General features: G+C 38.4%; 1 protein-coding gene across 1 annotated transcript in view; it reads left to right on the top strand.

Moving 5' to 3' along the window:
- Positions 1 to 16,113, top strand: part of CPS1 (carbamoyl-phosphate synthase 1) — a 136,623-nt gene extending 120,510 nt beyond the window's left edge. The window contains exons 34-38 of the mRNA XM_063317918.1: positions 2,482 to 2,580; positions 8,489 to 8,548; positions 10,858 to 10,970; positions 11,715 to 11,844; positions 15,843 to 16,113. Of these exons, the coding sequence (XP_063173988.1) occupies positions 2,482 to 2,580; positions 8,489 to 8,548; positions 10,858 to 10,970; positions 11,715 to 11,844; positions 15,843 to 15,941 (501 nt within the window). The 3' untranslated portion in view covers positions 15,942 to 16,113. The remainder of the gene's footprint in view (positions 1 to 2,481; positions 2,581 to 8,488; positions 8,549 to 10,857; positions 10,971 to 11,714; positions 11,845 to 15,842) is intronic.
- The last annotated feature ends 537 nt before the right edge of the window (positions 16,114 to 16,650 follow it).

The raw sequence follows: 16,650 nt of genomic DNA, 5'->3' as shown, positions 1-16,650 counted from the left end.
TACCCTTATCATTTTAGTAAACTTTCTTCAAAGAGACAAATGATTTGAGCCTCATATTGACATACACATATGTGTCTGCAGTATGCGTATAGTCTCAGAAATGGGCACAGTTTGTATATCTCCCTCAGGAATTTTCTATAGTTGCCAACATAGCTATGATTAGTCCTGGCTTGAGTGACTGTGGTGATTAAATTTATATGGGAATTAGTTTTAAAGTCAATAAGGACTGATGAAATGTTATAAATAAATTAGAGTATACTGTAAATTGAAATGAAGGGATCATTATATTGAACTTTATGATACTAAACACATTTATGCCCAAGTGCTTCAAATACGTGATAAACACAGTCCTATTCAATAACAAATTAGTTCCAAAAGTGTGTATAGGATTGCAGTATAATTATAGTGAACTTGATTGAATGACAGTGTCCATTTTTCACATATAAAAGCCACAAAATTATAATATTGTATAGCTAATACTAGAACATGTCCTATATCTTTCAAGGATTTTATTATTATCATTATCACTCTGCTGCTGAAATTGTACTCAGGAGTCACAACTGCAGCAAATTTTGCTTTGAGGCTAGTTAATGGAGAGAGAAAAGCTGATTGTCCTTCTAACTTTTTGAAGGGGCTTGATTTCATCAGAAACAAAAGGAGAAACAAAAAAGGAATAATATTTTAGCCAGGGGGATGAAGATTAGTTTTCTAAGTGTTAGATAGTAAGAAAGAATATCTTAGTCGTAAAGGAGAGATTATTAACTTTTATGAGTTAGAAAGATCCATATTCACAATTGCCATAAAATAGGAAAATTGTGAAGGTCTTTCTTGCCAGTGAATAGAAGGTAATAACTCTCTACTGGTAAAACAGTCACTTTATTCTACAAATGCATTTTGAACGCATGGATATGAATATGCTATAGAAACAGAATGAACTTTGATTCAAATAGGAACTTCTAACCACTTACAAGTGCCAATAACAGCAGCTTAAACTTTTGAGATAATGTTTCCTTTCCCCATCTCAGTATTTAATATACAAATTGGATCATTTCTATTTTGAAAGATGCATAGAAAAGAACAATCATTGGGGCCCATTATATTCAAGCTTAATTTTCTGGGTTTGATTTAGCATATTATATCTACTCAGCCATCATGGTTTATAAGGCGTGGTTTATAGTTTAGTGCAATACATGAACCTGATATATTCAAGGGAGAAGTAGAAGAGTTATTTGATGTAGAATCTTGCAAGCTAGAACAGTTCCAGTAGTGAAGCTCTTGTTTTGTTTTATTTAAAATATTACCTACTTCTTCTTTGGTTTAACAATGTCTTATTACAAAGGAAACCTATGTCCCTACTTGTCTGTCTTCCGAAGGCATTGAAACTATGAAGGCGGCTCAGGACTTCTCATTATTTTGGAAAGAAAACCTATGAAACACTATTGATAGAATATCTAACTTGGAGACATGGCCATGATTTGTGAAATGCTTGCACATTATTAGAAGAATATGATGTGCTGTCTAAGGCATTCATGCTTGGCATTCAAAAGTGAATCATGCCTCTAATCACTCCTGCATAAAGAGATAAATTAGCAGGTGCTGCTGCTGCTTTCATCACTGAGGGATTGATTGATTTCTCTCTTTTCATCAGTTGATTGCAAAACAATAACTGCAGTAAAATTCAAATTCTACCAAATAATTTCAAAAACAAAATATTGAAGGATAACCCAACATGTCATAGACCCTATAACTTGGAAAGGAACTTAAATATCATTAGTTGGACTATTTTATCAAGCAGTTTATCAAAATATACGGAAGCTGACACTGGGCACCATCCTTGTAATTTTTTTTTTCATTCCTTATCCATATTACATCTTGGATTGTCTGGGACCTGTATCATGGTTTAAATTATCAGCCACTTGTCCTATGAGTCTGGCATGTTAAGCTATATGCAAAATGAATCTCATCCCTCTATTTCCAAATTATCCTTTCTGTGTGTTGTGTTGAGCTGAAGTAGCTTCTCAAATAATCAAGAAATGTCTACACTCTCTTGCTAAGCTAAGCAGTCATGCATTCTCATCGCAGGCAATATCATTCATTTACGGACCCAGATAAACATTTATAACCTTGCTGTTACTTAAGCATTAAGTAGTATCAATGTTCTGTGGAATGTATTCATGCTTATGAACCAGAAGCTGTGTTTGGCATCCACATCATTCATAGCAGGATCTGTTTATGTTGCTCCATGGTGAGCTATTTGAGAATAAAATATTCCTTATTCCTTTCTTATTGCTTAATTAAAATATAATATTCATCTCTGCCGATCTGCCATTTCTCTGGTTGGTTCAAGAGCTACAAAGAGGAGAAAAGAAGAAAAATGACCCCTTTTTAAAAATGTACCTGCATTTTTGTTTCAAGGCCCTTGATCAAACTATAATCTTTCTTTCTTCTGGCCCTCTTTTTCTGTTTTTCTCTAATGTCCAGGTAGCTAGCTTTGGAGGAAATGTTCATTCGGCCTTCCTGAAAGCAATGCTCTCTACGGGATTTAAGTTGCCACAGAAGGGAATTCTGCTTGGAATCCAGGTGAGCTGCTGCAGCTTTGATAGTGTAGCAAAGACATGTCTGGCTGTAAGAAGAGGGAGATCAATCTATTTCTGGTCCATGCCGTTGCTGTGTCCTTGTTGCCGCATCAATATCTTTAACTTGTGCAAAAAACTATTTTTTAAAAATGCTTTGCCGTGAAATATTCCTGTCATTTTTATATTCACTGTGTTACATTTTTGAGCAAAGAACTATTTTCATCAAATTTTGAGAAGTACACAATTCAAAGAATATATACCAATCTATGGATAGTGCAGGAACTGACTTAGGGCAATCTGCTTAAAAATATGGAGCAGATAACATCCTTGAATGTTCTAAATGCTTCTTGAAAGAAAGGGCCCATAATTCAGTGCATACAGCACATGCTTATAATGTCCTAGTTAACCCTGGGAGAAGAGTGTGTGTGTGTGTGTGTGTGTGTGTGAGTGAGAGAGAGAGAGAGAGAGATAGAGAGATTAATCTCTCTGAAAAATCATGTATTTGCTCCAGCTCAGGGAAGATATATTGGACTTATTATCAAAAGTTTCAATTATTTCATACAATAGAGTTACATAGGTTTCCTTCTGCATTTTTGTAGCTGTGGTTGTTCAAATGGAAGCCTTTTCTATCCAGACAAATCTAAATCCTATTAGTTTTAGCATATTAAATAGTCTGGCGATACACAACAGATGCCAATAGTTTGTGTTATTAGGAGCAATAGCTCCCCTGCATATTCTCAGTGATCATGTCATCTTATCTAAGACTATTTTGACATAATCACATCTTTGAATGAAACCTGAGAATATTAATTTTGGAAAATAAAAGTAGTCCTCACCCCCACGTACCTTTCAAGCCTGCCCATCTCTCTCTTCCTGCAATGCTCTTCTCTGCCTCAGGGTAATTACAAGCTGCAGAAGATACAGAAGAAGGGTGATACATTAATAAATCTCCTCAAGGCCTCTGTGTCTGTTCCCAAATGATCAGTCACTGGATCTGAGATTGGAAAATGCTAGGGGTCTCATAAAAACAATTGATGGCCTTTTACAATCCCCCTGCTGTGCTCGTAATAAGCTTATACCCTGCATAAAGTCAATAAGAAAATAATTAAAAATAATACTGACTTCCCAGTCTTGAGTGATTATTGCAGACAGCAAGAAACGATATGAGAATTAGGCCCCCAACTTCTAGCAACAGGAAGCTGACCTAAGAGAAGAGTGAAAACAAGCAAACAAAAGGGGTCAAATACCTTCTCAAGCATGTCTATGAGATAACAGTTCTAGTGCAATGAGTAAATCCTCTCCATTTATTTCCCTGAGAAACAGGGAACTGTACTGGGTAAAGAACTGGATTCAACTCGCCAATCACCAATAAAAATGCCTGTGAGCACTACCTTATAAAATTAAACTGGCTTAAAAGTCATTCCCACCCCTGAGAGAATAAACACAGGAAATCTGCTTGGCAATTAATTCATCCTTTAAATGAATTATACTGTCACCAACCTTGATACAATCGGATATTTCTCTCAAGCAAAATAGTTCATTATATGAGTCCCTGCTGTTCACTTTGGGGTCATTCAATACTTTACAAATGGGCTAGAAGCCATTCTTATCACTATAAGCTCTGTTTCTCCAGCTGTTGAGTTCTGCCACGTATTGTGGTGTGCTCCATAGAGCAGATGCTGCTGCCCAAATAAAAGTGGTATATCAGTCATTATGAAGGTGCTATGCTTGACCTGTTGATAGAGGATGCCCAGTCAAATTGCTTGCCCTTTTGGCTAATCCCCTAGTGATGATTAATGAGCATTGCATCCACTCTGCATGCCAAAAGGATAGGTCTGTCTAGAAAAGTCGTAAGGTCATAGGAAGTAGAAATAAGTGTCAGTATGTGAAATCAACTACATCATTAACTTGCTTTTTAGTATGTAGTTTTTCTTCATTTAACTGCTCACGCTCAGGAAAATAAAGGTGAATCCAACTTAAGGCAGATGAAATTTGATTTTTCTTAGAAGAACATACACTCAAATATATTTTAGAGCAGAAATGGATAGGACAGTAAAACTAATGGTAGACTGAATAACTTTTCAGACAGAATTCTGCTATGATAATGAATATAAACTGAACCCAAGATTTCTGATTGCTTAAGTTCTATGTCCTGCAAATAGACTGAGCAGAGTCCATTCAAGTTGGGTGGCTATAAATTTAAATAAATAATAACAACAACAATAATAATAATAACAATAATAATATGACTCCTGTGGCTGATAGGGAACAAATGAGGATGACTAAAGCAAGAATGATGGGTGCGAGTTGGGTAGGTTGGCTTCAACAGTATCCATTAGTCATTAATGTGACCATTTTCATTACAGTGGACAATGGAATATCCTTTCCACTTGTCTCTCTTAAAGTGAGGAATATTTGGTTTCCTCTGAAATCTTTTTGATTACAATTAAAAGCAAAATAATTAGGAGTATTGGCCAGGTCAGGAAGGCTCCCTTGTATAGTTTAAACAAGAGCAAATTGAGCACAAGAGTTTCTGGATGCAGAAATGGAGACAGGTTTTGCCTTCCTGTGTCAGGACATGATAATGCATGGGAGGGGAGAGAGTACATTGGAACATATACTCTGTAAGTGCATATTTACAGCAAACACACATTAATGCTCTGTCCTAATTTGCTGTAAACATGGGCACTAAATTCAGTGGGCAAGGATAACGCTTTATTCCACAAAAATAATGCTATACTAATTTCTCACAGAAGGTTCCAATGATCTTTTACATCAGGAGTCCCCAAACTTTAAGCCCATCGACCCCTTCATGAAGTTTCAGATTGTTCATCGATCCCCAAACATTTATTATATTAAAATAATTTAATAAATACTACTTTAACTAATAGTACTGTGAACAACAACAATAACAACAACCACAACTACCCCTTGGATAGTCCCATCGATTCTTGGGAGACCATATTGACCACTTTGGAGAACCCTGGTTTAGATGGAAGGCAGGTAGGGGAAAACATATAATGGAAATCAAGTGACTTTGCTCAGTACCTGGCATTTTTAAAAACATACCAGTTAACTAGTTATTTTTATTCCCTTTCCTAAATAGACTATTTAGTAAGGTTTATTGAAGACATGCATTTGCCTTATCCCTGTGGTACAGTAATGCCAAATGTAACAGGCTTACAACATGCAGGAAATGCTTTATTTTTAAACCTTGACTAATTAAGATCTATTCCCTCATCACTTGACACATATAGAATGTAAAGGCTGGAAGGGACTTTGGAGATCATCTAGTAAAATTATATGGTCAAACTTCTGGACAGTTGTGGTCTGTCACATCTTTTGTTAGGCAAACAAGGTGAGATATATTGCCTATATATTGAGCTTGTTGCTTCTGAGTACAGTGCCATGCAGGGAAATGCTCTGAACTGATTTTGTAATTCATGCATTTCAAAAAAGACTGCAGTCTGAGGCAGATTGAGAAGAGACACCGAGGGTCAGAACAACGTGGAAGCTCCATTGGCTGTCCTCATAGAAATGTGATTTGAGGACCAGTGGCCTTTGTAATCCATTGCATATTTGTAAGCAACCAAATTTTACAAAATGCCAATAAGCTTCCAAGGAAACCAAACTTGGTTACATGCTAATCTCTCAGCATGCTTCAGTGCTCGCTGCGGCAGGGGGTGCATAACCTTAAAGAATACTGTACTAGAGGTAGAAATCATGTACTCTGCCTCTTTGCTATATTGAGGATATAGTTCTTGCAATCTTATGTCTTGCTCAGAAGTAAGTTATGAGGCTTAATTTGTACAGAATTTTGTGCAGCTTCCGTGACTACATGTTGTAGCCAGTCAGTTGAGGACAGTGTTCTAATCTTAGTGCCCAGGCTTGTTAATCAGGCATTATATGCATATCATTTCCAGGGACCCTTTATTTTATTTAGTTCTCACTAGTAAAGATCAGGCATCTTCTCCTAGATATTCTGCTTTTAAAAGGCATTGTTGGCCCCCAATTTACATCAGTATCATGATGTGGGAGGCGGAGGGGTTCCAAATAAGATCTCAAAAAACTTCTCTGGCTTGTAAGAGGACTAAATCTGTGGTGCAGGAGGAAAGGGTTAGGTTAGGCCACCTCTCCATCAGTGAGCAGGCCTCTGATACAAGCTGCAGCCTCAGCAGCTGGTTTTAGAAAAAGAAACATGAGGCTGAAGGAGATACAGTCATGAATCTCTCCATTAACCAGACTCTTTAGTCCTTGAGAAAAAAAAATCTAAATCATTTCAGGACAAAATATAGTTGGAAATGCACAAAGATGGATTTGTTAATTAATCTGTGCAGAGTTATTCTGAGTGCAGGAAAAAGAAATATATTTTGATTTCTGTTCAGACCTGCTTGATTTCATATTCAACTAACAGCAAAAGTTCTCTTAACAAGTGCAGTGGGAAAAGCCTCTACCGCTTTTAGTACTAACTGAACTGGCATAGCTCCATAAAAACCAAAATCAGCTGAGGAGCCTCTATTCATGGGATAATTATACACAGTATGAAAAGCACGTTGACGGAAATGAGAAAATTCATTCTAAAATAGAACCCCAGTAGCTTGCAGTTCTAAGCCAAGTTGATACATCTCACTTTTTAGTAGTGAGCGGTTCCTACTGTAGATCCATTTGATCAGTCTTGACATCTAGGACGGCTCAGATGACAGCTGTAATTTCTCTCTCTCCCTCTCTCCCTCCCTCTCTCTCTTTCATTCTCTCTCTCTCTCTCTTTTAGGAGAACCTATTTTATAAATGTTCAGTAATGTTTGATTGTAGTTTATCATTCTCTTGTGAAAGCCCAGACCAGAAGGCAGAGCGATTCCAAAGTTGAGAAGCTGTCAGCTCTGTCAAGCTGGATATTTATATTTGCCCCTTAGTGTAGGCAGCAGAGTTGACTTCCCAAGAGGCTACAGTTGGACTCATTTTCCTTTACAAATTCCTTGCTATATTTGTTAGGGTTTTTCAGTGTAAACCTGTACCAGGAAAAGCAAATCCAGAAATCTAACTAGCAGAATAAATAGTTTTCTGAAATCCTGACTCCTTGGGGGCAGACTGTCCTGCTAACCTAAGCAGTAAGGGTTTTTGTTGTTGTTGTTGTTTACTAATCTGCATATTTCTATTACACCGACTGCTTCTCTTGGAACTTCCAGTTTAAAATCTAGTTCATTTTTAGCCACCTTAGGCTCTCAACTGTTATTTGTTTAAAAAAAGTAAGTTTCTAGATATTACTATAAAGGAGAGACACCTATACTTTTGTTAGTTTCTACTCAATGTTTTGGAATTAAATTTGGGCTTTCCCATGATATAATCCCTGTTCTTGCCCTTCTGCCCATTTTTCTCTCCCTCCTTTCCTCAAGCCCCAGGGATTGATGGGTAGTAGACTAGATACAGAATTATGAACTTTCCTGAACAAGCTTGTTCAAATGTATTGATGCAAACTTGCTCAAATTATATAATTTACCCTGACTGTAATATTATGCTTGCTTCTCTGATTGCTGAATTTGACATTTTGTTGTCTAGTAATCCATATTCCCTGGCTATAAGGTCCTGAAAGCCAGAGTGCTGTGTTAAGACCCTGGGGGACCCAGCTTATTGGTGAGATGTGGACTTCAGCTGCAGAGCAAACAGTGCTTTTGAAGCTTATTAATCTACAATAACTTGCCAACTACAATAAAGCTCATGCCCTTTATAGCTTTCTGTGACATTCACTTTTAAGAAGAGGCAGATGTCTAAGACTAACACAGAGCTTCACTATGTAGACTACGGTAACAGCAGAAGTTTCCTGTATATTCTGAATGATCATCACTGCAAACACTGGTTTGTCTGTGGAACAAAGGTGTTCTGCTTTGATAGCCTGATTGTTATTTTTCTTTCAGCATTCCTTCTGCCCAAAATTTCTTTCTGAAGCAGAGCAGCTGCATAATCAAGGTTTCAAGGTAAGATGTTTGAGTATGATTGCTCAGGAAGCATCATGCTTCTTAGCTAAGGGCTCATCCAGAATGGCTCTGTTCTGTTCCCTCATCTCCTCATGGAAAGCTCAACATATAGGTGAAATATAAAGTAGAGTCTGGAAACTTTGGGTAACAGATAAGGCATATCGGCAAGTGAGAATGAACAGATATTGGATCTATTTTATGAGTAACTTCAAACATCTGGTTTGACTAGAAATCCAAACCTCTCTGCTCAGAACTGTGAAATTATCACATGGACTAAATATGTCTCTTCTAAGCCAGATGTTCCAGGTGTGTGTTTAGAAACATTCAAACTGTAACTAGAGAAAGGAAAAGAAACCTGTTGTGTGTGGGAAAGCATAGGAATTTTTATCAATTTTCTGGAACTTGAGGTCTCCCAATATGTATATATCATGATTTCATTATTATTAATTAAAAAAACCATACTGGCTAGACTGAAAAATTAGCCCTTCTGCCATTTATTTCTGTAAGTAGTAATAGAGCACTGTGAACATTCAGATGCCCAGTGGCTAAGTCCTTTTCTGACACCAATCAATACTTCCTTTTCACCTTTAAATAAGAGTCTGTTGTATCAGCTATTATACTGCCAGCTGGCAAAGCCTGAAACGATATGTGCCAAAGTTACTTGCAGGCTGTTTTGTAAAACATAAAATCCTGATTTGGCTCTTCAAAGTCCACTTGTTAAGTACTGGCATGCAGATCTCAGTTCCACAGGCATGGGGGACAATACATCATCTCTTCCTCATCTTTGGATTATATTCCTTTTACCTTATAAAAGGAATCACGGGGCCTTTCTGTTCATTGCTGAGTTAAAGTGATACCCACCTGGCAAAAAACTATATAATGGCATAAAAATTGCTGTCCCCACTGTCAGTCCTTGCCCTGAACTGTTTGGGCTTGCCACAAATTGGTTGTTTCACATTTACAGAGCTGTTAAGCAAAGTGACCCTTCAGAAAGTCAACAGCTGGTGTGAATCCATCCAACAATCACAACAGTGATGCAAAAAGGCAGCTTGGGGAGGTGGCCAGTTTTGACAAGTGGCTCTACCTGCATGTTCTTTCCAAACCAGGCATCTCTGTTGAACCTCTATAAGCATGTTCAGTGGGCTTCTGGAGGTTCAGATTTTTAAAAAGTCTGCTCTCGGGAGAGTGCCACTCTTTCAAAACCCAGTGTTTCTCTAGGGGGGGTGGTAAGAAATAAATGATGCTCGAGGAGAGTATATGGAGACAGTGGGGGATGGTGGGCAGACCTGCAGTAGCCTGTGGTGGCCAACAGACCCAGGGTGACCCTCCCCTCAGGGATCACTAAACTGGTTGTCAACAGTGTGGAAGCACTTCAGCTTGGCCATACCATGAAACTGCCACTGGTTGTTGTCAGCTTAAGGGGATAGGACCATTACAGCTAAGGATGTTATGGCTGTCTTATGTATGATCTTAGAGGACATGGCAAAAGATGTTGCCAGAGACACAGATGTAAGTGGGAAAAAGCCCACAGATATTTTTAGGCATTTAAGTTGCACAGCTTAAAACGTGTAAACAGCACAGATGAGAAGTGGGGAGATGCACAACAGTCATTTCCCACTGCATCACTTTCTCTGTGTAGGCAACTCTGTGTATCTGTAGTGGAAAACTTTCTCCATCCATATTACCCTCTGCACAAGGAGGAATGTGGAAAGTGGCAGAGCCATCAGATTGCTCCTTCCTTTATTGTCTTGTACAAAGAATCTATGTGATTTAAAACCTCTTGACAACAGCTGTAGCTACCCTGATTCTTTCTCTCTTGTTGGATGGTGCCTGTTAGAGAAGATACAGCATGGATGACAGATATCCTTTATCACTTGGCATCCTGCCAGATCCTGGAACAAAAAACTATCCACGAAGTCTTCCAGTGAGTTCTGCCAACAGCAAGAAATGCTTTCTGCCTGAGCATTTGTGCCGTTCTGCTACTATGCACTTGCTAAACTTGTAATTGAAACTCTTGTGGGATAGCTGGCTTTTCACATTGCTTTAGCACCAAACCACGTGCATAGCCAAACTACATGTAATATTTAGAAATGTCTACTTCATATGTAGCAAGAAGTCAATAGACAGTTCTACAAGTTTCAGGTCCTTTGGATAGCAGAGCTTTCAATAAGAAGCATATCATTGATTTTAAGTTGCAGTTAGGCTCAGTCTCCTACAGTACCATTGACTGTTAAATGAAAGCTTTTTTCTTTATGACTACATAGTATACACACACACATACATATGTGTATATAAATCTCTCTCTGCAGCTTTATGCTACACCAGCAACTTCAAAGTGGCTCAGTAGTAACGGCATCCCTGCATCTCCGGTCGCATGGCCATCGCAGGAGAACTCCGACCCCATGCTTCCTCCACTCAGACAGTAAGAGATCCAACAAATTGGTAATATTCACAGTTGGGCAAAACCTTCATTTGAATCAGCAGTGAGAGAAAATAATGTGTAAGCTTTTGACCTTTTTTAGAACGCTTCATCAGAGAAATGGTGTCAACATGACTGGGTTTGTATTACCTGACCTGATTTCTAGAAAACTTGGGTTTAGATTATTTTTTTCCCCTCATTGACCAATCGTTATTTTTCATGTGCCTTGCCCTTCCCACCCCTTTACTATCAAATAATTATTATTGGGCATTTTGAAGTCTTATTACCAAATATTATTGTGCTTACGTGGAATCAAGACCCTCAGGAGCACTGAACTCTGTATCCCAGTTAACTGTGCAGGAGCCATGGCCTTTTCCCTTTCTTGCCATCCTTATAGTACGGATTAGTTTAATTTAAGCTGCTGTTGTGGCTGTAGTGGTTACAGCTGAGGCACAATCCATATGGAGCTGAATATGGTCTAATGAGTTTGACGCATCTTTCATATACTTTAACCCACTGCTGTGCTTACGTCTCATACTGTTTGCTTTTAAATTTGAACATCTTGAGCTGCACTGTAAGCAGACATAAGCAAGGTACTTTAATGCCTTTGGATCTAGCTTTAGAGTTGAAAAAATTACCAACTGAGTACAAAGACTTATATTGATGGAATACAAAAAAATGCATTTGTTTTGATTTACTGGAGATAGATTTATTTTAGCTCTTAACATCGTATGTGCTTCATTTCAGGCTCATAAAGAATGGGAGCATAGACTTGGTAATTAACCTTCCCAACAACAACACAAAGTTTGTGCATGACAATTACCTAATCCGTAGGACAGCTGTTGACAGTGGAATCTCTCTCCTCACTAATTTACAGGTATTTCTCGTAGTCCAATTGAATCAGTTATTGCATCCTGAAGGGTAAGGCCTACTTGAAAGCCTTAATTAATGTCTGGCAGCAAACCATTTTAAAATGTGGCCAGCTCATTGATTTAGGATGGTGGGGTTTTTTTTGGGGGGGGGTGTTATCTGTGTTGTATTTCACGGTCTTGTCAGTATTACAGTTTTAAAACCATTTCTATTTAATAGCAAGCAGGCTGCTGATTTTCAGAAAACTCATATACATAAGAGCTAATACATGGCAAAGAAATTGAAATCTGATCCAGAGATTTCTGGTTCATCTCTCTTCTCTGCTGGATAGCCTTAGGCAAAACCTTCTCTTCCCCAAGCTGCAATACAGGCCTAAGGACACCAGCCTATTTAACAGGATTGCTGATATAATTAGAACAAGGGAATGTATGTGAAGACACAAAACAGCAGTAGAGGAGCAAAGTTATCCTCTTCTCTTCTCTTCTCTTCTCTTCTCTTCTCTTCTCTTCCCCTTTCTTAATTCCTATGTTTCCATTGTCTGTGAGAGCACTCTCCCTCTCAGTTCTCTCAACCTTTTCCCCCAGTGCACAGCTAATCAGTATTTCAGAGGGAGGGAGTGAAAAAGAAATGGTAGAATTTTCCTCCCTTTCACCTCTCTGCATCCTGCCACTGACCTTTGTCTCTACCACCACTAAGGAAAGGAAAGGGCAGTATGGGCACTTCCACATGGCACAGTTTTTACTCTGCAAACTCCCCAAGCAATTTGAAATGGGCCTGCCAATCCTTTCTGCTCCCTCCCATCAACTTCTGAATCCTGGGAATCCCATCAGCTTGGGCTCTTTTTCCAGCTAACCAAAAGGGACATGCAGAAAACATAACGCAATTGGTATTTTGCTTACACAAAGCAATTAAACAATGCCCTCCACTCCCCAGAAAAAAGAAATGAAGCAAATTGCTAGCTGTGCACATTTGTCTGATTATTTGCAAAAGAACCTGAATGTTTTTAACAGGATGAAGCTGCCTGGTTACTCAGCCATCACTCATATTATAGTTCCTATTAAAAATTAGGAAGTTAGTTTGACTTGTCATCAGTATTGCAACCAGGCCCTTAATATAGTACTTTCAACTGTGGAGTCCTTGGTGCTCTCTGAGCTTGGTTATTTGTTTGTTTGTTTGTTTGTTTATTAAATTTATATCACCGCCCATCTCCCCCAATGGGAGAGTGCTGATGATGTTACCTAGCCGGGTAATGAAAAGTCTGCAAGCAAATAACCAAGCTCAGAGAGCACCAAGGACTCCACAGTTCAACCCTGAGCTACACACACTCTCTTCTATTGGCACAGTACTTTCAGTTTTGACTGTAGGCTGCAATGATGGCAGATGTTCAAACAAAATACTGTACACACTTTTTAGGTTCCAGTAACTAGAACCCCATCATTGCCACTACACTAGACTAAGACAAATCTTCTCAATGCTTTCCTGTCCCTTGTTCTCTGACCAAAAGAAGGAGAAAACAGAATTCTTTTCAGTTTCACCCAGGGAAGCCCTGCTACAATGATTAAAGCTTGCTGGGTGCAGGAGAAAAGAGAACTCTGATATCATGGCTGCAAAGATCTAGAAAACTGCTAGATGGCAGCATAAAGATAAAAGAAAACTAATTCTGGACTGCCATTTAGTGGTCATTAGTACTTTTGCTGACTAACATGATAGCCGTGGACAATGCAGGAATAGAGTTCTCCAATAGGGAAACAGGCAAAGTCAAATGCAGAAACAGGCAAAGAAATTATTCAGATCTTCTGTATTGCAAAAAGAAAGGTTATTTGGGTTCCACTAAGCTGGAAATTGGCTCACCTGCTGAACTCAGCTGATGTTGAAGATCTCTGGAGATGCTTTGAACTGGCACAGAATCTGTGTAGCAAAGACCTAATGCCCCTGTTTCTCAGGGGCAGGTTGTGGAAGGAATGGGCAAAGCAGCTGGGAATTCTTCATGCATACATAGATACATACCCACATACCTATTACACCATACCGTTTCTGGGCAAGCAACATTACGCAACATTGAAAAAGTGACTAATAATAAAAATAAACTGAAGAAATTAAGGCATGTGATAAGAAAATGAAAACAGAAAATAAACTGGTTTACACCAATACCACCTATATCTTTCTATCTTTGAAAACCATCTTGCTTCTTTTCCATCTCATATTTTAACTTGGGCCAGAGAAAACAAAGCTCACAAACAAAAATGTAATCTATCTGTTTAGTTGAAATGTACCAAGAAATTGTAGAGAAAAGAGAAAGAAAAACAGCCGATTATGAACACCTTTTTTAATGAATAAAAGCACAGGCAAACTGTGGTTTTGAAGACCTTATTTGAAGACTGAGTTTGGACAGAAATTTTAATTGGCTTCTGAAGCATTTACTTACAGGTAGCCCTCATTTAGCAACCACAATTGGGACTGGCAACTTGGTCATTAAATGAAACAGTTGCTAAGTGAAACTGCAACTGTGCTTATGATCTTACTTTGCCTTTCTTTTGCTTCATAGACCTGCGAAGGTTGTAAATGTGGGGAATGGTAATAAAGTTACTTTTTCATTACTGTCATAACTGCAAACATTTACTAAATGAGGCAGTTGCTAGATGAGGACTACTTGTATTTATTTAGACTCATAACCCTCATTTTCTCCAGCAGTTCATAGAGGTATACATAGTACTATGTGTTTCAGTTTCTCTCCACAAAAATTCCTATGAGGTCTGAAAGAAAGTGACTGTCCCAAGTCCTCCAATGAGCTTTCATGACTGAAAGCAGAATTGGATCTGGATCTCTCTTAATCCAGTACCTTAACCACTGCAGCACACTGGCTCTCACCTCTTACAATGCTACACTCATTATGGCAGCAGGAAGAGAAAATTCTATGCCATCACCACAGCATAATAGTAAATGTAATTACTCTTCAGGATTATCATCATTTTTTTCCCTTTTGGTCACATTATAAACTACAATTTGATAAAACTTTTGGAAATCTCTGGTAGGCTAGATCCTGAATTTTCAGGCTATGCACCAGCGATATATAGAAGCATGACCTGTAGCTAAGTGTAATGGTATGTGGGAATGATCTTGGGAGATGGGGATGGGGGAAGAGCCCAGCCAGGGCAACAGTCAGATAAGAGGCAGCTTAGCCTACAGCAGGAATATGGATATGGCAGACACCTCAGAAGGGACCCTCCCTAGTTTCTTGGGCTGTAAAGGTGATGGGGGAGAAATGTACTTTCAGACTTGCAAGGTTCTGTTGATGTAACCTTACAATAAAGTAGAATTAATTCATCTGGGCATGCTTCATGTCTAGCAAGGGTGACATTAAGATAGAATTGAGATGTTGGCATATATAGCAATTTCTCAATAATTCTTTGTACTACATATTTTATTTTATTTTCTTGTACTGAATATGTGTTCCCTATTTAGTGTTCAACTGAACCTTTGGGAAACAGAAAACTTGCCTTTTGTTTGTTTGATTTAACCCAAATTAAGTCTCTCAGTTCTTAGCAGGTAGCATCTCTGGGCCTGGGCTTAGAACTGAAGCAGGATCAGGACATACCAGGAGAGCGGGCTAGAGAGGGGGTGGGGTGGGGGAGGAGAACCATCCCAGGAGGCAGTAATGGGAAATCACTTTCATGCTGTGTCAGGAAAAGCTATATAGAAATCGCTAAGCATTGAGCTCAATGCAAAGGAGACTTTATTTAAACCTTTCGAATAAGCTAGTTGTAATAAATGCAGCAAATCAGTCTGTCCTCCTTTCACCCTCCCCCTCCTAGTCCTCAGCCATAATGATTATTGTGTAAATTGAACACAGAAAGAATTATCTTTTGCATCAACCATATAATAGATTCTTTTAATGGAAAAATCTGCTGAAAATAATTTACAGATGAAGCTTAGATGGAATTTGCCTAATTCTCATTAGTCTGTTTTGTTAAACATTTACACTCCTCCTGGATTTTATGGTTTCAGGTAGCAAAACTCTTCACTGAAGCTCTACAGTATTCTGGAAAACTGGACTGTAAAAGCCTGTTCCACTATAGATGGTTGAATGCCAGCACTGCAGCATAGAAGAAAACTTTTCGTGGCACTGAAGGAATTCTATTCCTGAATGAGATTTTTTTTTTCATTCTGTAAATCTAATTTCAATTAACAACTTTGCACCCAGCATTTTATCTTCTGCTTTGGAGCTCTATGCCAGCAGTTTCCCCTAAATTGGACTTGTACTGCCATTGTAGTAGCAACCATCAACATCATTCTCAGCCAGCAGTGCATCAGGATTAGGGTTGCCATATCCAGGTGATAAAAATTGAGGTGACCATTATCTTACAACAAAGAGATACAGAAAACTCTAATTCTTTGCTGCGATGTATTTGGTAATCTGGATTTTTGCAGCCTGGATACGGCAACTCAAAATAAGACGTGATGTATGAAGATGATGGGAACCTTACTTCAACATACTTGTAGAAATAAGAAAGGTTGTGTTATTGAGCTTTAACGCTCTATGGTGAATGCTCTATAGGCTGTCTTTATTCCAAAGTATCTTGAAAACTGGCTAAGTGTGTGAAAAAATAAAATCAGTAGCTGTTCTAATTGTTTTAATGTTCTAAGTTTTTAAGCATAGTAACAGCCTGTTGTGTTTATGAGCATTTAAATAGATTTATATCTTGCCTATTCTCCAAGAGTTCAGAATTCAAGGCAACTTACACAGGGAATCCCATGATTTTATGTCCAGAGCAATAACTCTTTGAGGTAAGTTGTGCTGAAAGAGATCGACAAG

Source organism: Candoia aspera, chromosome 1 (genome assembly GCF_035149785.1).
Source record: "Candoia aspera isolate rCanAsp1 chromosome 1, rCanAsp1.hap2, whole genome shotgun sequence".
In the NCBI taxonomy this organism is placed as follows: domain Eukaryota; kingdom Metazoa; phylum Chordata; class Lepidosauria; order Squamata; family Boidae; genus Candoia; species Candoia aspera.
The sequence above is the reverse complement of the archived record's forward strand: the minus strand, read 5'-3'. Positions and strand labels throughout refer to the sequence as shown.